The sequence below is a fragment of the Microtus oregoni genome, unplaced genomic scaffold (genome assembly GCF_018167655.1).
Source record: "Microtus oregoni isolate MIOR12 unplaced genomic scaffold, Mior012 000062F_ref0000492, whole genome shotgun sequence".
Lineage (NCBI taxonomy): Eukaryota > Metazoa > Chordata > Mammalia > Rodentia > Cricetidae > Microtus > Microtus oregoni.
In genome coordinates this window covers 8,335,976-8,359,410 of record NW_024543872.1, presented here as the reverse complement: position 1 = coordinate 8,359,410, position 23,435 = coordinate 8,335,976, and the positions used below count along the sequence as shown (strand labels likewise).

The following is a 23,435-nucleotide window of genomic DNA, read 5'->3' as shown; positions in this document are numbered from 1 at the left end:
GAGTCACGAGCACAGAAATGCAGTTAGATACGAGTTTATTGGTGGGGCTGCATCAGAGTCCTCCCTCTCCCGAGGAGAAAGCTGAGGACACAGCACCAACAGAGGGATGGACAGACAGATCCCTAAATGGACACACAGGTAGAGCAGACTCAACAGAGACCAGCACAGCCACAAAGACACACAGGCCACAGCACCAAAGAACACACACACACAACAGACAAAACCACAGGGCACACAAACCAAAGTGCAGGCATTGGGGCCCCTGCATAGACAGAGCAAGGATCACGTGGGGAGGGGGCCCCTATGACCTCCCCAGGCATAGGCACACGAACAGCACACAGACAGGCAGATGCGCCCAGGTATCAGCCAGCCTGCCACAAGGACACATGAATTGCACAAAAAGGGCAAGCATGACTCTCCAGGCCACGTGGAACACGAATGGTGGGGCTTCCACACACCCCACACCCCTAAACTGCTTACAGTAGTTCAGTCTGATCCTCCCTCCTCCCTCTTCCCCACATGCACACTTTGGTCTTGACCACCGGGGGCAGGGGCTGGAGCGTCTGGCAGGTGGAAAATGGAGAGAGGATGGTCCCTTCTGTGGTGGGGAGGCAGGTGCTGAGAGTCCAGGGCTGAGCCTGGGCCTGGCAGTGGGGTGGGGGTGGGGCTGAGGCTCAGGCTTGGGGCTCCCGGCAGCATAGACACTGGGCCATCTCAGGCTGGTACCGCTCCACCTGCAGGGTGCAGCTGGAGAACCCAAACCGGGAATAGAGCCGCGACGAGGCCTCAGCCAGGACAGCTTCAGGGTCAGCCGTGGAGTCTGTGGGAGGGCGATAAGAGGCAGCTCAGTCCTTGGGGAGTCGGGCACAGCCAGGGGCTGTGATAAGGAGGGAAGGGGGCCCAAGCACAGCACAGCACAGCCCCAGAGGACTGAATAGGCCTCTTGATCTTCCTTCTGCATCACCGCATTATATGAACGGCGTAAAAATTGTAAAGAAAACGTGAGACTCACTGCAATGGGCCACGCTGACGCATTAAACTGTGCCCAGTTACCGACTGCTTCCTGCCTGTGAGCATCAATACACAGCTGGATAGTTCGGCAGCCACACCACCGTCTTTTCAGGGCAAGCCAGATGTTAAGTATTCTGCCCCACTGTCCCTCTCAAGTTACCATCCAACATCCCACAAGTTATGATATTTTTGGCATCCAAATTGCATGCCTCTGATTGCTTCTTGCATCTGGGAGAGACTCAAAAACCCTTTGTCAGCTCATGAGTCACTGTATATGTATTTTAATAGTTGAATCATAATGTAGATATAATTTATATTCCGCTTCTTTCTTCCTCAAGCATTATACCACAAACACTTTCCCTAGTTGCCATACAGGCTTCATAATTACCACTTTAAATAGCAATGTGATCCCCTACTGAGGGGAGCTACCACAGTCACCCAACTACATCCTGAAGCTACCGGTAACGTTTTAAAGGTACCAGGTCCCCATGCTGCTTCAGAGATGGTATTGCAAGTACCCAGGCCTCCTTGTCTCTAGAGTATGTGTGTGTATGAGTATGCACACAAATACATGTCAGAGAGACCAAAAGAGATCAAAAAAACAAAAACATCCAAGGTATTTCAGGGAGGCTGAAGCAGAGGATCTCAGGGATACCCTCGGCTACATAGTGAGATTCAGTCTCAAACAAACAAACAATGCCTCGATATGCCAAGCTATTGCCACAGGTGGACAGAGGGGCTAGCTCTGAGACGGCACTGACTGGATTAGCGTTGACTCACCAATAGCCAGGTGTGCAGAGGCAACATGGTAAGTCAGCGTCAGAGCCCACAGGTGGAGGTCATGCGTTGCTCGGACTCCTGGCACTGACAGCAGTGTGTCCCTTACAGGTTCAAAACCCACACTGCGAGGGGCTCCTGCAACCAAGGCCACAGTTGATGGAGACCCAGGGTGGGAGCTGAGGGAGCCCCAGGCGGGAGCTGAGGGAGCCCCAAGTGGGAGCTGAGGGAGCCCCGGGGCAGGAGCTGAGGGAGCCCCAGGTGGGGGTGTCAGTATTAAATTCACCTTCCATGAGGATGCGCAGAACGTCTCGAAGGGTAGGGGCTGTGGATCCAAGGGCACAGATAGAGAAGAGGAACGTGCTGATGGGGTCAGCCACCTTGTACTGAGGCTGCAGAGAAAGTGATGTCTCTTAGAGGAGGCTCTAGGGTCATCTTGGCAAACAGAACCCAAAGGCATCCTGAGACTCTCACAGAGGGGCAAGGAGACACCCTGGGAGGCTGGAAGCTCAATGAAGACGGCAGAGGGTACCAGGAGAGGGAAGTGGACACAGAACAGGGAAGGGAGGCTGAGGCGCCCTCCACAGCGGTACCTTGAAGTAGATGAGGACGGAGGCGGCCAGTACCCCGAGGCTCTGGAGGAGATCTCCCAGCACATGCACAAAGGCAGCCCGGACACTGGTGTTTTCCAGGGGGTATCCGTGCCCCTCCTCCAGCGGTGCATACTCTGTGCCCCTAGATCCATGGCTGTGGGGGGGCCCGGCCTGGTGCAGCACAAAGGCCATTCTGAAGGAGAAGGAGAAAGGTTCAGCCGATGGCCTGTTCTTCGTCTCCCCGTAGTGCCCACCTCCACCTGTTTCCCATCCCAGAAAGATAACACCACCTAACAGAAAAATTACACTGTCGGGGGCAAAAGATACTGGACCTGGGGCCAGAGATGTGGATCCAGGTCCTGGCCCTGCCTATTCTATTTAAATAGTCTATTGCCCCCCTCCTCCCCCGCAGTATCTTTTACTAGGAGGGAAACCAGTGCTCATGGATTGATAGACTCAAATGAGATCATATTGATAAAGCAGGGCTAGTATCCAGTAAGCCCTCAACAAATACCTCCTGGCTGAGTATCTCTTTCCCACTCCTTTTTACCCAAAGAAGACAATGAAGCTGTGTGTGTGTGTCTGTGTGTGCGCGCATGTGTGTGTGTTACCATCCTGGAAGAAGACCCTCTCTCTCACCCTGGACCCCACCTGGCGCCCACTCCACACCGGGACGTACAGCATGTTGGCACAGACAGCAATGCTGGCGGTCAGCAGCATGGCACCCCCCTCGATGTGGTAGTCACTATGCAGCAGGCGGATGAAGGCCAGGTACAGCAGGATGCCAGTGACCATCCAGAGGGAGACCACAGAGGCCAAAGCCCCCAGAGTCTCTGCAGGGGAAGACAAGCTGTCAGGTCAGGGCCCTAAGGCCCGGCAGGACTGGCGGGGAGGCTGGGCACCGAGTCATGCACGGCTTTACCTGAGCGGTGCCAGCCAAAGGTCATGGTTCGGGTGGCTGGCCGAGTGGAGAGCCAGAGGGAGAAGAGGCTGCCCATCATGCTGCCTACGTCTGCCAGCAAGTGAGCGGCATCGGTCATAATAGCCAAGCTGTGTGCCAAATACCCACCTGCAAAGGAAAGGCAGAGCTGGAATCCCAGGAAGTACGCAGCATGTGTACTCATAAATGGGATAGAAAGGGGGCACCAAAAGAGACCGGGCTTTTTCGGGTGATAAAATTACAAGTATTTTTTTATTTTATTGTTTTGTTTTTTGAGGCAGGGTTTCTTTCTGTAGCCCTGGCTGTCCTGGAACTCACAGAGATGCGCCTGGCTCTGCCTCCCAAGTGCTGGGATTAATGGAGTGGTCATGTGGCACCACCCAATCTATTGGAGGTATTTTTCTAGTCTTTCCATAATAATAGATTTGATTTTCATAAAAAGAGAATAGGGTTCTTAAAATGCCAGTTCAGTCCAGCCCCCAAGCCCCTGCTGGTTCACCTTGGTGCCTTGCCTCCCCGGTCCCTCCCAGCCCTTGTCTTTCCGTTTCTCCATCCAGGAAACCTGGGCTTCTTGGTGGAGAGTGGCCTAGGAAGTACAGAAAATGGGACTGGGGGTGTCCCCAACTTACCAACCACCTCCCCAGCCATGAAGATGAAGCACACAGCACAGGCGGCACACAGCTGCCTCCGGGCCTGCAGTCTCTCAGGAGAGAGGCCTGACTGCGGCATGGGGTCCTTATGGCAGTGGTGGAAGGCCATCCCCTCAAGCTTGGGCTCCTCAGGGAGGGGCTCTGAGGGCTCTGTGAAGAGACTGAGGCAGGCGACATGGTCACCCTTGAGCCTGACCACAGGACTGGCCTGGTCACTCACAGGCTGAGCAAATGGGCCGTCTCTGTCCCTCTGCTAGACCCAATCGCGCCTGAGTCTTTCAGGGCATGTGGGGGCTCACAGGAACACTCAACCCAGGCTCCTCCTCCTTCCAAACACAGGGCCATAGAATCCCATATCTGAAAGTAAAGTCTAATTTTTTTGTGTGTTTGTTTGGTTTTGGTTTTTCAAGCCAGTGTTTCCAAGTAGCTAAGGAGCCTGTCCTGGAACTTGCTCTGTAAACCAAGCTGGCCTTAAACTCACAGAGATCCACCTGCTGGGATTAAATCTGAATGCTGGGATTAAAGGCGTGCACCAGGCCACGTCTAATGTTTTAACAATGAATGTAAACTAATGCTCAGGAGGGGAAGAAGCGAGAGGGGCCACACAGCTGGCAGGTGGCGGAGCTGGGACGGATACTGACCAAAATTCTACACCACGAGAGGCACCCCAGGAATGCAAAACGGACAGCCACTCTTCCTGGGTGAATGAACGAGTGTGGACTAGACACGGGGGCACACAGCAGAAGGCAGATGCTGCTGCTGGAGGAATTCTGGTGCTCGCAAATGAGTTCTAGTGCGGAGACCACAGGAACCACATGAGGAAACATTGAAAAACGGGGAGGACGTGGACAGACAGTCACAGCGCCGGAGAAACACGGAAGAAAGCCGGTATGAGAACATGGTACACACAAACCCGCTCACTGCATCGCTCTCTTAGTCTTGCTCCGATGCCTTGGTCCCTAAACCCTCTATGTCCCTTCCTTTCAAGACAGGAGGTACAAGCAAGCGAGGTCCTCTGAAAGGGTGTAGAAACTGGCGTGATGACTCATGTCTGCAGTCCCAGCACACAGAAGCTGAGGCAGGAGGCTCAAGAGTTGAAGGTTAGCCTTGCACACATACGAGGGGAACCAGCAGGGTTGTCACAGGGGAGGGGGTCCTTCCTACTACAGCTGGGGTGGTAGTGACAGGGGAAATGGATTTAGAGTCCAGCCCATGTCACCTGGAGCCCAGCATGCCGCACATCCCTTGACAATAGGGATGGGGCCTTACCTAGGGATGCCACAGGTAGGACTCAAAGGGACTGTGTTTGGACCTATTCTAGCCCAGTGTTCTTCCTGGACCCAAGCAAGGAAAGAACAAAACAAAGGAGCTCAACACAGAAGACAGTTCTGAACTTTAGGAGTAACAAGGATCCCTGTGGGAGAAAGATGGCTCTAAACTAAGATCCCTGCAGGGACAGGGATGGGGCCGCAGCGGCCATCTGACTGAGAAAAACACTGCTCGGGTGGGCCGAGGTGGGGGCAGCCAGCGGTTACAGAGAAAACTCCTCCAAGAGTGGGAAGGTAAGCTTCCTTCTTCAATGAAAAGCCCCTTCCCAGACTGAGAAAGAGTGTGCATGGTTCCGGTGTTCCCAGAAGAGACAGGGAGAGGACAGTGGCTTCAGAGCCCATCCCTGTTCGGTCCATGAGGTATGACAAGCAGTATCCAACACAAGGAGCCCCAGTCTGGTAGGAGACAAGCATGTGATGCGACTTCCACCAGGGAGAGGCTGGGGGGGGGGGGTTGTCTGAACAAATCACTTCGGGGCACAGGGGAGGGCCTGAGAGGAAGCCACAGTCCTAGAAGACGTTCCTGACAGGCAGGATTATAACGACAAGGTACGCAGCCTGGAATATAAGTGCAGTCCTAGGTGAAAGGCTGAGGGAAGGGGCTCAAAGAAAGGAAAGAGGAAACCCACTGGCTGACAGAGCAAATATCTTCATGTTGAAATGACCTTGGTGGTGGCATGCGGGAAAGAGGACATAGAAGAGTCTAGAATGGATCTGGCCGGAGGCTCTGCCCGGCACAGCATCAGAGGAGGGTCAGGTAAACACACAGAGCCTTGAACAATGCTGCCGGATTTGGTGACTAATGGTCATATGAGGATGAAAATGGTCCAGGAGATGAAGATGCAGTCTGAAGAGGAAACAGATGCTGGGCAGTTTGGAGGCTGTAGCAAGACACCTTCCTTGGGCTTTTAAGACACAACACAACCAGCCATCAGCCATCAGCGTAGCCACCCATCAACAGGCTGCCTCCTTTTGTTTGGCATCAAGTGGGCACTAAAGGGGCCTCTCTGCTGGTGTGTGGAGGTGAGGAGACATTTTTTTGTCCAGGGCTGGAGGCAGTTTCCTTTCCTGGCCTTCTCTGAAACCCCCAACAACAACAAAACGATATAGCGTGGGGGGAAACAATGAGGCCTAGAGTATTCCTTGGGCAAGTAAGCTAGGCTGATGCAAAGTCAAAAGGGTACGGGGAGCAATGCCAGGGCCACAGCTGGAGCCCCACAGCTGCCCACCACTGCAGTCCTCTGCAGGAAGAATCCTTCCTTCCGTTCAGTTCCCCCATTCCCCCACCCACTCAGGTTTAAGGCCCCCCTCCCAAAGAAAGAACTGGAAACACACAGAAGACCACAACAGAGACAAAAGGAGAGAACGGAGAGGGAAATAGAAAGATTGAGGGAGATGAAAAAAACAGAAAAAGCCAGAGACCCTGTCAAATTCCAGAGACAAACGGACGGTCGGCTTCCAGACAAAATGGCCAGCGGAGGTGGCCAGGAAGGGCCTGTCGCGGTGGCCGTTCGAGATGGCAGGGCAGACGGAACCGGCGGCGGGCGGCAGGAGCGGGCGGCCCGCAGGGTGCGGGGGAGGTTCTGCCGCCGCCCCCGGCCCGCTGTCCCGGCCGCTTGGCGCCTCATTTCACACCTCGCCGCCCCCGGCCCCGTCTGTGCGGAGCCGGGAATACCCCCCGCCGCCCAGCCCGCACCTGCTCCTTCCTCGCCGCCCCCTCGCTTCCTCGCGGCCGCCCGCTGAGCCAGAGCCGATCCCCGGGGCCCGAGCCCACCACTGGCCGCGGCTGGATGGGGCACCCCTAGCCTGGGGTGCTGAGCGAAGGAACCGGGGCCCGGCTTTCCGATGTGCGGAGGCGAGGCTCACGGGGCAATGCGGACATCGCCGTGCCTGGCCCGCTCGGTCCGACGGAGCGGCGGAGGAGGCGCAGGGGTCGGAAGGCTTGGGGCACCGCGGCAGGGGACTTGCTCCAGAAAATGGGTGTCGGACAGAGGCGAGGCGGGGAGGGGGCGGGCTTCGGCCGGAGGGTCGGCGCCGCGAAGCCTGGGTACCGTGGGGCGCTGGGGAGGCGGGCCGGGCCAGCGACGAGGGAGACAACAACGAAATGGACCGGTGGCACGCGACTGGCAACCCCGGGGAGACAGCCAGCCCAGGTCTGTCCTACCTCTTCAATCGCAGGCCGCCGCCGGCGCTGCTGCGGTCTCGGGGACTCACGAGGCGGGTGGTCTCCGAGCCTCGGGTGGCGGGAGAAGGCTCCATGTCCCCACAGCCGCGACCGTCTAGGCCACAAGGAACGGGAGAGGCGTGGCTGGCCTTGCGCCAAATCCGAGCGGCCCGAGGACCGCCCGGACTCCCCGCAGGACCGTGGGGCCACCAGAGTGGAGGGAACTGCGGCGACTGTGGCGCTCTGAGTCCGAACTGCAGAGCCCGCGGCAGCGGGAGCCCCGCCCCACGTGGGGCGAGCTCCCCCAAACCCCGCCTCCAGGCTCCGGAGTCCCTCTCTTTCTCTCTCCCACACTTAAGGCCCGCCTCCGGGACACGCCCCTAAATCCAAAGCCCCAATCCCCCCCCCCTCCTTTGCGCGCCAAATCGTGGGGTGGGGTGGAATAGCCACCACCGTACCCTGGCACTGGGGTTCTTGCAAGCGCTCCATCTGCACAGTCCCGCCCACCAGTTCCTAGTCCGGCTCTTCTCACCTAGGGACCCCTCTGGCACCAAACTTTTGGAAGAGACACTGCCCTATGCTTGAGGGCTTAGGGGCGTCGTCCCACCACCCAATCACTTTGTGGCTCTGGCCCCCACGCGGAGGCAGAAACAGGTGCCAAATTGATCCGGAGAGAAACAGAGAGAATCTGGGGTGAGCAGTGACACATTCCCAAACAACTCTAAGGACTCCAGCCAGAAATCCCACTGTGGAGGCTCTGGAATAGGAATTCATGAGCAAAATCTGCTGCCAAGCACGGTACCGCTAATTGCCATTTATTTTTATACAGAGATCTTGGGTAATAAAACCCTTTCTGCTGTCTTTCAATCCATACATTATCTCCACTTTCCAGATGAGTAAACTAAGTCCTGGAAGCGTCGTGTGACCTGGAACAAATGCCTCATCCTTCTCCCCACCTGGATCAGGACTAGAAATTGAATTCCTCTCACAGAGAGGTTGGGGCGGCAGGAGGTGCACGGTCACCTCTCCAGGGTCACCAGCCACTGTTTATAGAGGGAGGCTGCTTGTTCAGCCTGTCAGCACGTGACTCCTTCCTTGCCTACTTACTGTAACACAGTCTGGTGTGCTCATCTGGGGGAAGGCGAAAGCCCAGAGAAAGGAGTGACTTACATCCCTCGGCGGCCAAGGCTGGAGTCGAAACTTCAAATGTTCAATGCTCCATACTCCTTGCACCTGCCGCCACTGTGGAATGAAAAGGGGAGGGGAACTGAGCTGTACATTCTCAGCCGTGAGTCTGCGAAGACGAGGGTCCGGAGGAGAAGGAGAGAGCAGCCGTGGAAAGAGCGCTGGAGGTGGCGGGTAGTGAGCCCAGGCAATAAACCCACCAACCGCATCTTTTGGAACACACGGAGCCTTCTGAACGCAAGGTCCTGGGGATTGACACCTGCCCTCAACATGGTTCTCACAAACAATGAGATCGTGTGTGCATTTCCAAAAGGCAAACCAAACCAAACAAAAATGAAAAAGTGAAAGAAACGGTGAGCTCGCCAGTGTTTGGAAGTGATGGGGTTAAGCCGGGAGAGCTTCGCGGAGGAGGTGAGGCTTAAAACGGATTAGGCAAACCGGGCAGCGGGCTGGCTGTTCCGGCGGGGGAAGAGTGCGGCTAGGCTCGCGCCAGGTTTGCCGGGCGGCTTGTGCAAACGGATGGCAGTGAGCAGAGAAGTGGAGCAGAAAACTCGGGGTCTGCAGGCCATCGGTGCGGGCCTCTGCCCACGCGCGCCTAAGGCCACTGTCGGCTTTCCCTCTGCACCCGCGCCTGAACCAACGAGGGCACTTTCCTCCCGCTCTCCCCTACTGTCTTGAGGGCCTCAGCTCTTGGGCTGAGTCTCAAGAGGACAAACAGAGGGGAAGCCATGGGCCAAGGTCACCTTGCTGGCCCACGTCAGAGCCAAGGTGGAAATCAAGTCCCTGCTCAGCTAAGCCAGCGTCTCGGGCTCGTCTTGCCCAGCGCCGTCGGTTTTCTAAACTCGCTGCTTGCCCCGGGGTTCCCCTGATTCCAATTGCGCTCGGGCTGGGGGGTGCTGGAGAGCCATACTGCATTCCAGAGACCGTGTGTTAGCCTCGCCCCCAGAGGCCAGGGCGAGCTCCAGAATGGGGAACCGGCTCGTAGGCACGCCTCGGACTATGACGACAACAGGGAACATGACAACAATGACTTCCCCTGGGATTTCCCTTCTTGGGCAGCCCGCAGCGCGCAGAGCATCCCCGACTGCCCAGGAGGGGGCGCGGGTATTGGCACGTGCCCGACCCGCCACCGGGTGGGAAGCCGGCAGGCCTGGAAGTGAAAGGAACGTCGGAGAGGATGGATGACAGCCTCGCTGTGTGTCTGGCTGCCGAATGCGCCGCCTCCAGAAGCCCAGAGCGCCGGCAGTGGGAAGACCAACTTGGGAATCTATGTAAGGAAAGCTTGGCAGTAAAACCGGTGTTTGTGCCCGCTTCTCCGGGAGCCGCCAAGAGGCTCTACCAGAATTTTGTACAGGGTCCTTAAGAACAACAGCCTGGGAGAGTCATACTGTACCTGGAGAGGACGCTGGAAGGCCAGTCTAAGGCTGGTGTCCCTTACAGAACTGTCAAGTTTACTCAACACAACACCTCTCACCGCCATTGCCACCATGCCACCTTAGCTGGGAATTGGTGCTGAACGAGATAGACAAGGTCCCCCTCCTAGCGATTTCTAGATGGTTTTCTAGATGGCCCTTTGTTAAATCAGTGCGATATTGATTCATCCACATGCCCTACTACTTGCCCTGTTCTGCCTCTCTAGCAATCTTCTCTAAGGTGACTCACTGGTCATCTCTTAGTCCCAAAGGCTTGAAGGACGCAGGAAACCCTGACTGTCCCCAGGAGGACAATTCAAGGCCAGATTCCAAAGGGCCTCTGTCAGAACAGCCTGGAAGAAGCTACAGGGGTGCCCAGGTTAAAACCCCACAATGAACCAGCTCCTGTCGGGAGAGGTGGCAATGAAGTCAGGATTAAAGCCGGGAGACAAAATTTGCAATCTAAGCATGCTGTGCCCCAGCGCCCCACTAGTGGCTGCCACACGGCTCTCAATTAAGCCGGTCCAAACAGGAGAAGTGGGTTGTGAGAATGGCAGCCGGGCAGAGGAGGCAGGCTGTTCGTTGGTAATAAAGAGAATGACAAGAGCCTGCAGCTTAAATGTCTCCTGGCCTCAGGGAGACTTCCTGGCTCTTAATTAGGTCAGGGCTCACACTAAACACTCTCCTGCATGCTACCTTTTCTTCCTTAGTGTCCACCCCTGAGCTGTAATTGTCATTCGACAATTGTGTGATTCTTCACCCGGCTCCCAGGATAGCACTGTTTTTTTCTCCCGCTTTGCTGACCCCTTATTCTCTCTTCTCATCTTCTCAACCTTTTAATGATGAACCGATCCCGGACTTGGTCGCTGTCTCTCTTACTTTTCTGCACTCATTCCTACGGAGTTATCCTATGGTCTTAAGCCTTCATATGATGTCAAGTAATAACAGAAAGCAGTGGTTTGTTAAGGCTGAATGTTGGGTGTGGGAAGCCACTGTCTTATTCAAGTTTTATGCTTGGAATTTATTTTAAAAGAATCAAAATCAATGACACCTACAGATGATGGTTCCTCCAAACTCTCTGCCCAACGCCATTCTTGATGCTGTCTCAAATATCTAGCAGGGGAGCATCTTGGGTTATAAAGTTAAAAACCAAGCTCCTGATAACTACTCAACCCCAAACCTCCTCTTCCCACAGCGCCCTCAGGTCAGAACATGACACCATCCTCCATTTGCTCAGGCCAGAAACCTTACCGCCATCCTTGACTCCTCGCTATTCATCCACAGCCACTCCCAGCCTCCACACTGCCACCACCTGGCTGTGCTCACCTCCCAGGTGACCTCCCCATTCCCACTTTTCCTCTTATCCTGTGACTATATTCCCAGTCCCAGTCCAGTAGCTAGACAGCACAAGTCAGAGTCTCCTCTCTCTCTCCCCTCCCCCTGTCCCTGGTTTCTCTGTGTAGCCCTGATTGTCCTAGAACTTGCTTTGTGGAAGAGGCTGGCCTCAAACTCAGAGCTCCACCTCTTCTGCTTCTCAAGTGCTGGGGATAAAGGAGAGAGCCATCATTGCCCTGCTAGGCATTTTCTCTTATGCAGAGTCCAGGTCAAGATCCTTCTGCAGGCCTACAAACCCCAGCCCCCTGCTCCACTCCCCAACTATTCTAGCCTTCTGGAGCCCACAGCGCTACAATATGCCAGGCATACCCCTGCCACAGGGCGTCTGCACTTGTCCCTATCACTAACTGTAGTGGATTCTGCCAGATGTGCCAGTGCCCTATTTCCTTATCCTTTTTATTACAACAACAGGGCAAGCCCAGGGCCTGTGACACTGGGAAAGAACGAACACAACCAGTGGGCTACAAGCCCGGCTAACTAGCCTTTATTTTTTCTTGCCATTTTTGCTCAACAGAATGTAAACTCCAAGCCAGATGTGAGCCCGGCTAACTAGCCTTTATCTTTTCTTGCCATTTTTGCTCAACAGAATGTAAACTCCAAGCCAGATGTGGTGGCATTTGCTTGGAATTTCAGCACTCAGGAGGCTGAGGCAGGAGGATTGAGAGTTTGAGGCCATCCTGGGCTACAAAGTGTGTCCAAGCCACACTGGGCTGCAGATAGCAATCCTGTCACATTTAAAACTAAAAAGAAGCAGGGCCAGAGTGGTGGCTCAGCAGGGAAAAAGCACTTGCCACCAAACCTGATAACACGAGTTCAATGCCTGACCTACCCGGCCAAAGGAGAACACCGAACACCACAGGCTGTCCTCTCATTGCCACCCCAACACGGTGGTGCACACACACAAAATAAACAAGCAACATATAAAAAGGGTTTTAGTTCAAGAAACCAAGGCAAAAGAAAAAATGATTTTTAGCTAGATACAGCGGCACACACCTTTGATCCCAGCACTCTGGAGGTAGAGTTAAGCAGATCTCTTGTGAATTTGAGATCAACTTGGCCTATATAGTGAGTTCCAGAAGAGCCAGGGCTAATAGTGAGATGCTGTCCCACTATCCCAAAAACTGGAGAAAAAAAAAAAAGCTTTTTCAGCCTTGAATCCCAGTACTCAGGTGGCAGAAGCAGGTGGATCTCTATGAATTCAAAGCCAGCCTAGGACTATACAAGCAGACCTAACTTGTCCCAAAAGAAGAAAAAAAAAATGGGGTGGGGGTAATGAAGAGACGGCTCAGTGATTAAGAGTGCTTGCTCTTCTAGAGGACTCGAGTTCAGTTCCCAGCAGCCATCACCTCTATCAGGGAGCTCACAGTCGTTGGTAATTCTGTTTCCAGTGGGTCTGGCGCCTTCTTCTGGCTTCTGGGCACTTGTGCTCGCTCGTGTGCATATACTCACAGATACACAAAGATACATGAATTAAAAATTAAAAGTAAATCTTAAAAAGTTACACAAAATGCTCCAAAAAAAGAACATACACTTTGGAACATATATGTGTGTGCACTTTGGAACTTATATGTGTATACATTTACACACACATATTTGATGTGATTATTGTGTGTGTATGTGGATACATGTGTACCACCGTACTCAGGTGGTACTTGTAGGAGCCAGCTCTACCCTTCCTCCATGTGGGTACCCAGAATGGAACTCAGGTCATCGGGCTTGGCAGCATGCACCTTAACCCACTGAGTCACTTTGAGGGGCCCTAAAAGTTTTGTCTTTATCCCTGGCACTTAGACCAGGCAGACATGAATGATAACACTCAGTGAAAATGTGTCAAAGGAGCTAATGGATGTCTTATGAGGGTGTGAGACTAGGCAATGAGACAAGGACTGTGGGGGCTGGAGAGATGGTCCCTGGTTAGAACATTACTGCTCTTGCAGAAGGCCAGGGTTTGATTTCCAGTACCCATGTCAGGCAGCTCACAAACACCTATAATGTAACTCCAGCTCCATTTTTGGCACCCATAGGCATCCATACACATGTACACATGCCCATACACATGTACACATACCCATACGACCAAAAAAAATCTATTAAAAAAGACTCTGGAGGGTTGGAGGGACAGCTTGGTAGTTAAGAACACTTGCTGCCCTTGCAGAGAACCTGGTTTGAATCCCCGCACCCATGTCATGGTTCACAACCATCTGTAACTCCAGGTCCTGGGGATCGAATTCCCTCTTTGACCTCCATGGGCACCAAGCACACTTGTGACACACTTACATAAATACAGGCAAAATACTCATAAAATAAAGTGAATATTTTTTTTAAAGTTAAAAAGAACTTTGACCACTTATCAATGTATCTAAGGCATATTGGCAGTACTTAGTGGATACTTCTTGAACAAGTTAATTGATAATTAATTAATTAGCTGTTTCATGGGGTGCATGGAACAAGAGCAGAAAACAGAGCTGAGGAACAGCTGGAATACGGCAGACTAGGTAGATGACTGCAGAGGGTTCTGTGAAGGCAATGGGAGACACCGAGTTTGGAGAGGTACAGAATTGACTGTCAGACTGAAGCACACTGGCAGAGGATTAAGAAACGGTCTAAGGGCCTGGGAGAAGGAGACAATAAGCAAATCTCAGAGAAGAGTCTTTGATTTCTTTCTTTCTTCCTTTCTTCTCTCTCTCTCTCTCTCTCTCTCTCTCTCTCTCTCTGTCGATAAGATGGGAAGAAGCTTCTTTCTTTTTGAAGTCAGGAGGAGACAGGACAGAATCATTACAATGATAAGAACAACAATAAAAAATCAAATAGGATAAATATACCTGGAGTGGTGTGATGTGACAATCACCCCAGTATCTGGGAGACAGATGCAGGAGGAGCAGGATTTCAAGGCCGTCTTCAGCTACACAGAGAGTTAAAGACTAGCCTGGGCTACATGATACCTTGTCTCACAAAGGCAATACAAATTTATTATACAGCACACTTGGGCCAGAGATAGTTCAGTAGGTAAAGGTACTTGCTGTCAAGCCTGATGACCTGAGTTCAATTCCTGAGACCTACATGATAGAAGGAGAGAACCAAGCACATGGGCTTGAGCACGGGTGCGCACATACACACATGCGTGCGCACACACACACGATCAATCAAAATATAACTGACTTTGCATCTTGAGACAGCCAATATTAGAATAGTCACGATATAGAGTAAGGTAGAAAAGACCAACTATCAGAGGCTGGTTTAGCAGTGGATTACTTAAAGAGCTGCCTATACTGCCTATTTATCAAGCATGGCTTCACTTGCTTGCTACCTGAAACAAAATGTCCTGGAGAAATAGCTGAAACAATAGATCATCGCCCTTAACAACCCGATGACTGCCATTCTGTAAACTTTGCTTGCTTGCTTGCTTGGCTGCCCCACCTTGTGGTTTTAGAGTATGAAATGAAAATACAACCTGGGTACCAAGGATTTTCAGTATCTGTCTTAGCCAAGTTCTACCAACATCTTTTCTCATTGGTGTCCAAGTGTTTATTCCCTGTGAGCCACTCTAAAAGTTCTCCTATCAGCTCTGTCTTTCTGGGGCGGGGGTCCCAACCTTCCTAAGGCTGCAGCCTTTAACACAGTTCCTCACGCTGTGGTTATGTTTATCGCTACTTCACAAGTAATTTTGCCACAGTTATGAATCGCAATGTAAATATCTGATATTTCCAATGGTCATAGGTGACCCCTTGTGAAAAGGGGTCATAATTCCCAGTTTGAGAATCACTGCTCTAGAGAAGGCACCCTGACTAACACAGAACAGAAACCATAGGGGGCAGCCATTACACCACTGGGTGACCTTCAGCAGCTCAGTCCTCTTTGGGTAATACCTGCTTCAGTTGGGAAATGAAACAACAGGCCAGAGTTAAATCTCCATGGTCCTTTCCAGCTCAAAAACTGTAATTCTAGAACCTGCTTGTTAGATGTGACAAATTATGATGTCTCTCTCTCTCCAATTACATATGTTCCGAAGTGTGGTGTTTTGGATATAAATATGCCAGTGTTTGCCGTCTTGTATATGTGTGTATTCTAGCTATATGACTACAGTGTCTTTTGTTTGTGGACAAACAAGGGATGCCTCGTGTTTTCTTCAGACAGGACCAAATGACTGGGATACAGTAAGCTCACTGACTCAAGGCATTATGGGAAGACAAAGAACTCAAGAAATTTGACAAGGTTATTTTGTTGTTTCTTTTCCTATTATTATTATCGTTATTATTTTAGTTTTTCAAGTCAGGGTTCTCTGTATGGCTCTGGCTGTTCTTGAACTCACTCTGTAGACTAGGCTAGCTTCAGAGATCTACCTGCCTCTGCCTTCTGAGTGCTGGGATTAAAGGCATGTGGGGGCCTTTAATTCTAAAGAATAATTCCTATGATTTTTTTTGCAACTAAATTTAATTAAGTTTTGGAATCAACTTTGTGGGATAGCTCGGGATTTTACAGAAGAAAAAAATGAGAAGCCAAGGAATCAGTTCACACAGCTTGTTAGACTCAGAGCCAGAGCGGCGATCAAGATATCCAACGCCTGACCTGCGCACTCGTCCTACGGCAGTGATGCAGGTGAGGAGCCATCAAAGGACCTGTGATTTCTGGAGAGCACAGTCTAGAAGCCTCAGGTCACAGCATGCCAGGCCCTGCTCTGTCCAAGGGCTCTGCAGCTGCCTGGCTGCAGCACCTTCTCAGGTGGAGCAGGACCTCACAGGACTGGAAAGCTCTCGAGGGCCGCGAACTGTGATGAATTCAAATGTTTGAGGGCATAGAGGAGAAGTAATTATGGAGCCTCCAACAAGATGTGAAGGCTTCTTAGTAACTCCTTCCCAGGGCTCACCTCTGCAAACCAGGATGTGATCAGGCCAGGTCCAAGTAGTGTGGCGGAGGTGCTCTTTCATTATTGCTTTATTATTACTTATTTAATAATAATAAATAGGCCCGGCGGTGGTGGCGCACGCCTTTAATCCCAGCACTCGGGAGGCAGAGGTAGGTGGATCTCTGGGAGTTCGAGGCCAGCCTGGTCTACAAAAGCTAGTTCCGGGATGGGCACCAAAGCTACAGAGTAACCCTGTCTCGAAAAACAAACAAACAAACAAACAATAAAATAATAATAAATATATCATTTTAATATTTACCATCAATTACTATTATAATTATTATATTAATATCATAAAATATATAATTACATAATATGATATCATTGTGCTATGCTATAATAATTATTAATATAAAATATTATATTTATTATTAAGAATAAATAAACAATACTATTTATTTATTATTACTTAATTATTACATTGTTGCTTTCATTATTGCTTACACCCAGTATCCCAGTTGCTGTATTAAGAGCTGGAGGAACACTCAGACAAAGAAATAACAAGCTCAGGATCGTGTTCCAGACTCTCGATCCTCTCCATTTCCTTCTATTGGTCTCTTCACCCCTAGAAGCGTAGGAAGGGAGGGTCTGTTGCCTTGTCCATTTCTCCAGCCCCTACCCAGGGAGTTTTTGCTGGCTAACGTCCAGGCTTACACTCCGCGGGGACAGCGACCCTTTAGCTTCAGCTCATTCAACAGGTCATTCATTCGTTTATTAAGAGCCAGGCTTAGCAGTAGGTACTGGAGACACCAACCAACAAGGTCCCTGCCCTTGTGGGCACTGTCAACCGAGAAAACCAGACATTGAGGAAATGAAAATGAAAACAATGATACATGTATACATGTACTGTCTGGTTTTGTGTGTCGTTTTGACACAAATCAGAGTCATCAGAGGAAGGAGCTCGATGAGATCCAGCTGCAAGGCATTTTCTCAATTAGTGACCAGTGGGGTAGGACCCAGCCCAAGGTAGGTGGTGCCATCCCTGGGCTGGTGGTTCTGGGTTCTATAAGAAGGTGGGCTGAGCAAGCCATGGGGAGCAAGCCAGTAAGCAGCTCCCCTCCATAGCCTCCGCACCAGCTCCCACCTCCAGGATCCTGCCCTCTCCTTCGTGAAGAATGAATTTGTAAGACTAAGACAATCCTGAAGCCATTTTTTTTAAATATTTATTTATTATGTATACAATATTCTGTATGTGTGTATGCCCGCACACCAGAAGAGGGCACCAGATCTCATTATAGGTGGTTGTGAGCCACCATGTGGTTGCCGGGAATTGAACTCAGGACCTTTGGAAGAGCAGGCAATGCTCTTAACCACTGAGCCATCTCTCCAGCCCCTCCTGAAGCCATTTTTGACAATTCTGAATCCTCTCAGCCTCTGTGCCATAGTGCTTCCCCTCCTCCCCTGGGAACCAAGGACCTAACAGCTACACTCACACGTACTCAGTTCCTGAACAATTACCCATATACGTATGCTTTGGTTCGGTCCCCTGGGAAATGGGGTCAAAATGACCTCTTACCTCATCTGATCTGGCAACAGCTCTCCAGTCAATTATTGGTAATAGCCCTTTCGAATAAGCCAATCAAAATAGTCAAAGAACAACCTCCCTTGCTTCTGTGGCCCCTTTAAAAGTAGACTGTACCAGCTATTTGAGGTCTCTCAGCTTCCCGAATGCTGGGGGACCCTGTCATGACAGAATTAATAAAATCCTCATGCTTTTGTGTGGCGGACTTCTCGACCGGCGACAGAAGAACGACCACCACATCAGGATTCCACTCAGATCACGCTTTACTGGAATGCCCTTGATTGATGGGGAGCAGGAAAGGAGGGGGCAGGAAAACGAGGGACAGGAAGCGGAGGGGCAGGGAGCGAAGGGAAGGGGCGCACTTAGGCAGCTGCTTAAATAGGGAATTGGCACACGGGTCGCCCTGTGATTGGCTGCCACCAACAGCTGACACCAGACCGCATCAGGATAGGCTCAAGGATCCTCATCCACCGCGCATGCGGGGAGCTGGGACGCGCAGCTCTCAAAGCCATAGCCAAATATGGAGTTGTTTATTGCCAACAAGACAGGATGTCGGCGCCATCTTGTAATGGCAATCCTGTCCGGCTCACTACAGTTCCCCCTTATTGTTTGTAAGCAATGAGCGCAGGACTAATGTCATCCAATCTGACCCCCACCTCATGATGTGTTGGTCGATCGAGGATGGAAGATATTTTCCATGGACACACCTTCCCCTGTGCAATGGGTACTCGAGGAATCCCGGGGGTGCAAAGGCTGTGTCGCAGGAGACTACAACCACACACCTTCCCAAGTGTAATGGATCAACAGATCCCATGGGGTGCAAAGGCTGTGTCGCAGGAGCCTACAACCACACACCTTCCCAAGTGTAATGGATCAACAGATCCCATGGGGTGCATAGGCTGTGCAGGAGGAACCTACATCCGCACACCTACCCAAGTGCAATGGATCAACAGATCCCATGGGGTGCAAAGGCTGTGCATGATGGAAGCCCTAAGCGTCTCTTAGTGCTGACAACCATATCTGGGGGAAGGAGACACACTCCAGGGTAGCTAATGCCTGAGAGATTATAACCTTATCCCAATATAGCCTTATCCCTATTGGTCTGGGCTCGAAGGCAGCAAACCAACCACAGGCACAACACACAGCCACCCAGGCAGCTTGCCAAAAAAACATGCCCACGCAACTGAAAGCACAGGGACCCTTTCTCTGTAATGTTACGTGCTTCTCCTAAAAGGGCCACTTTAGACTTATACATTAAAAATGGTAAATCAAGGTTTCTATCGGTGGTAAAAATCTGGGGAGAACTGTGGCATCATGCCGAACAGGCATCGCCTTTGGGAAGGCTGACAGGATTCCCCTTCAGTGCTCTGCCTTCCCCTGGATCCACGTCATCAGGGATGTCAGCTGGAACTTCCTCCAGAGACTCAGCCTCATCCTTAGGCACTTCCTTGATCATGCGTGTCAGTCGGCTCGGAACCCAAAGCGGAGCCTCTTGGCCCTGTGGAAAAACACATACAGCTCCCCTGGATCTTGCCACCGCAAGATCCGGTCCATACCATTTGTTATCCAATACATCTTTCCACATCACATATTCCTTTTGTTCCATAGGGCCTGCTGCATGCTTTTCAGCTGCTGCAGTACCCGACTCATTCAGGTTTTTTTTTTTTTTTTGATTTTTTTCGAGACAGGGTTTCTCTCATTCAGGTTTAAAAAGTTAAGTGTGAAGACAGCAAGGGAGATTCTTTCCCTGGGGGACGCGGATTCAGCTATTCCCCCTTTTTGTTTTTGTAGAATTTCTTTAATATTTCTGTTGGCTCTTTCCACAATACCTTGTCCTTGTGGATTGTGTGGAAGACCCGTAATGTGGGTCACTTGGAGCTGTGCACAAAAGGCACGAAATCCATGGGAGGTATATGCCGGGCCATTGTCTGTCTTCAGGTGTAGGGGTTTTCCCCAGGCAGCCCAGGCCTCAAGGCAATGTGTTTTTACATGAGTCACCTTTTCTCCCGCCAGGGGTGTGGCATGAATAATGCCAGAAAAGGTATCCACTGATACATGCAAATATTTTAATTTGCCAAAATCAGGCATATGGGTAACATCCATTTGCCACAACGCGTTAGGTTGCAGCCCTCTAGGGTTGACCCCAACATTAGGGGGGTATAAAAAGGTCACACATGAAGAACAGGCTTTAACTATTTCTCTGGCTATCTGTCTGGAAATATGAAATTTTTTTCTAAGGGTATTGGCAGGCACACGCCAAAGCTTATGAAAATCTCGTGCTAATTCTACAGGGTCCGAGACGACCAAAGCTATGGACCGGGTAAGGCAGTCAGCCAAATCATTGGCCTCAGACATGGGTCCTGGAAGCAAAGTATGAGCCCAAATATGTCCAATGAAAAAAGGATTATCCCTTTGAAAATGCATGTTTGAATTTGACACAAAATATTGGAAACTGTACTTGAATTTCTAACAAAGGCAGCCACCTCCAATGAGGCAACAGCATTCACCACATATTTAGAATCTGAAAATAAATTGAAGGGTTCTGAAAATCTTTTAAAAACTTCCAGCACGGTTATACATTCCGTGACTTGTGGGGAATCAGGTCGAAAATCAAGCAAAATGGGATCCCTACCTTGAATTACTATGGCACCTTTGCCAGTTTTGGAGCCATCAGTAAAAACAGTCAAGGCCATATTAATGGGCTTTTTAAAGGTAACCTTAGGAAAATACACTAAGTTCCTTTCCACAAAATTTAATAGGGGATGTCTTGGATAATGATTATCAATAAGGTTAGGAAAAGCGCAAACCAAAACAGCCCATTCATTTACTGTAGCTGCCAATGTCTCCACCTGTCCCTTGGTATAGGGAATAATCAATTTATCTGGCATGGTTGCAAAAGATGTTAAACAATGTTTTATCCCCAATACCGCTTGAGAAGCAACCAACTTGGGATAATATTGAATGGCTTTTGGTACCTGAAGAATTACCATGGATCCACCACAAGGGGCCATCTTGCCATAGCACCCCAGTAGGGTAATGTGCAGTTTTTAAGATGCATAAGAATATGGGCAAAGCAGGATCGACTCGGCACAATTGTGCCTTAGTCATTGCTTTCTCCACCTGTTTTAAAGCCTTTTCAGCCAAGGGGGTCAAAGTTCTGTTCGAGTTAACATTTGGATCACCTTCCAAAATAGAAAACAAGGGCAACAACTTTGCCCAGGGGATGTTTAAATACCCCATAATCCAATTAAGATCCCCCAATAATTGTTGAAAATCATTAAGTGTCCTCAAATGATGGGTGCGAATGGAAATCTTTTGAGGGGTCACCGTCAAAGGGGATATAATTGCCCCCAGAAATTTTATAGCAGTAGTCTGTTGGATCTTATCTGGTGCCAAGACCAGGCCCCAACATGTAGAAAAATGAAAATAGATCTACATCCATCTCCATGTACAAAACTTAAGTTTAAATGAGCCAAAGGCCTCAGCATATAAAAATTATGTTGAACCTCATAGAGAAAAAATTTTGAAGCACATTTGGCCACATCTCAAACATAGCCTCAGTGGCATAAACATTTGGAGAAACCATAAATCTCCTGAACTGAGAAACTTTTGTATAACAAGGCTATATAGTGGAAAAAGATCTTTACTTATTATAAACCCATTTTAAAAATATATGAAGAACTCAGGAAATTAGTTATTAAAAATTTGATCCAATAAAAATATTTGTTACAGACCTAAACTGAAAACTCTCAGACGAACTTAAAAATGACTGAGAGACATTTAAAAAAATGTTTAAACATAACATCCTTTAGCCATCAGAGAAATGCAAACCAAAACTTTGAGATTTTATTTTATCCTTGTAAAAATGCCCAAGATTGAAAATTATTGCTAACAATTTATGTTTGAGAAAATGTGGGTAAAGAAAAAACTCCATTGTTGGAAGTGTAAACTGACGTAGCCATCTTTGGATCACACATCGTATTGAAAAACCTGAACAAGCCAGATTCTTCCAGCAGGAAGAGAAGAACCAAAAATCCAGGGCTAGCCGCTTCAGCAACCCTGCCCTAGGTACCAGCTGAAGACAAAGCCAGACTGCAATCCTGATAACAATCAGCGAGTTTCCTCCTCGTGATTATCAGCTTGTTGTTTAAGGAACTAACCGATTACGACCTTGGGAGTGGTCCTGAGGCAGAGAGTCGTCCTGCGACCATCAGTGGATTTTTTGGAATTTATGACCTTTTTGGACCACTGGGCTGTGGCCTCTTTTTTCAAAAATTCTTTCTCCTGGTACTCGGGGTTGAACTCCTCCCCCGGCCAACCAAGACCACGTGCACGTGACCTCAGCAAGGATGGTCTCCGGCGAGCCATGCGGGGCCGCACCATCCCTAGACCCTAGTGAGAGTTTCCCCAGCATTGGGAGTCTCCCACTATGTCTATTTATTTAAAATTAGGCAAATATCTACCTCAAAACTTAGCAATACCCCTTTTGGGCCTAAATACAAAGTTGTTTAACCACAAGAACATGTGCTCAGCCTTGCTTGGATGTGTGGCTGAGCAGAGCGGCTGGGCCCGCGACCGACCGACCGTTTAAGCTGGTGAGCCTCGCCACGGTCGTGCTGTGCTTCTATGCCCTGAGGCCCACGCTGGGAGTGGCCTAGCGTTCTAGCCTGTCGGTCCTCAAGGCAGGTCCTGTGTTTGCAGCTTTGCATCTTGGAGCCGCAGCTGTTCACATTCTACAAAATCTGGAGGCCTCAGTAACTCGAACCAGAAGAATATAATTCCCTTCCTTAGCATATCTTGTTTAGCGGCCAGATCTCTACCAAGCCTATCATAGGATGACACATTAAGATTGCCAGAGGCGGCTTTCTCCAGTTCTTCTTCCTCCTGAGGGTCTAACTCCTCCTCAGACCAATCCAGGCCCGCAAATTCCTCGAGCACTGGATAGAGGGGACCTCCCCTCTTCTCATTAGCCTCCCTTTTAGAGAGAATTGTATCAGGATCCTTTTCTTTTACTTTTTTTCTTTCAGGCCTTTCCAAGTTTCCTCCCTTTGAATCTGAATCTGAAAAACTGTTCTTGTGTTTAATTCAGGCCTTTTGCCCCTCTCTCGGAACGTCCACGTTGTTCCCCACCCTGAGGTTGCGGCCGGACTTACACGGCAGTGCAACCAGAGACAGCAGGCCAGTACAAACACCACAAACACCACGAACACGAGACCAAACACCCAAGAACCCACTCCCGCAAACAGCATACTTGGGGAGACTGAAACCAGCATACTGGGAGAAACTTACCGACGTCGCCACTCCGCGTGTTGAGTTCTGAATCCTCTTCGGCCCTTCGCCTGGCGACAGAAGTTCCCGGGTCTCGGCACCAGCTGTGGCGGACTTCTCGACCGGCGACAGAAGAACGACCACCACATCAGGATTCCACTCAGATCACGCTTTACTGGAGTGCCCTTGATTGATGGGGAGCAGGAAAGGAGGGGGCAGGAAAACGAGGGACAGGAAGCGGAGGGGCAGGGAGCGAAGGGAAGGGGCGCACTTAGGCAGCTGCTTAA

The 23,435-nt window shown here is 50.4% G+C and overlaps 1 protein-coding gene across 1 annotated transcript; it reads right to left on the bottom strand.

Annotated features, from left to right (window-relative positions):
* On the bottom strand, nt 1-7,778 carry LOC121439541 (zinc transporter 3-like). The gene is made up of 8 exons (XM_041640041.1): nt 7,464-7,778; nt 3,951-4,132; nt 3,304-3,450; nt 3,061-3,214; nt 2,382-2,574; nt 2,075-2,180; nt 1,792-1,926; nt 1-820 (listed from the first exon to the last, which is right to left on the bottom strand). Exons 1-8 carry the CDS (start codon nt 7,556-7,558, stop codon nt 675-677), a joined length of 1,158 nt encoding a protein of 385 aa, XP_041495975.1. The 5' UTR covers nt 7,559-7,778; the 3' UTR covers nt 1-674.
* Nucleotides 7,779-23,435: the final 15,657 nt, after the last annotated feature.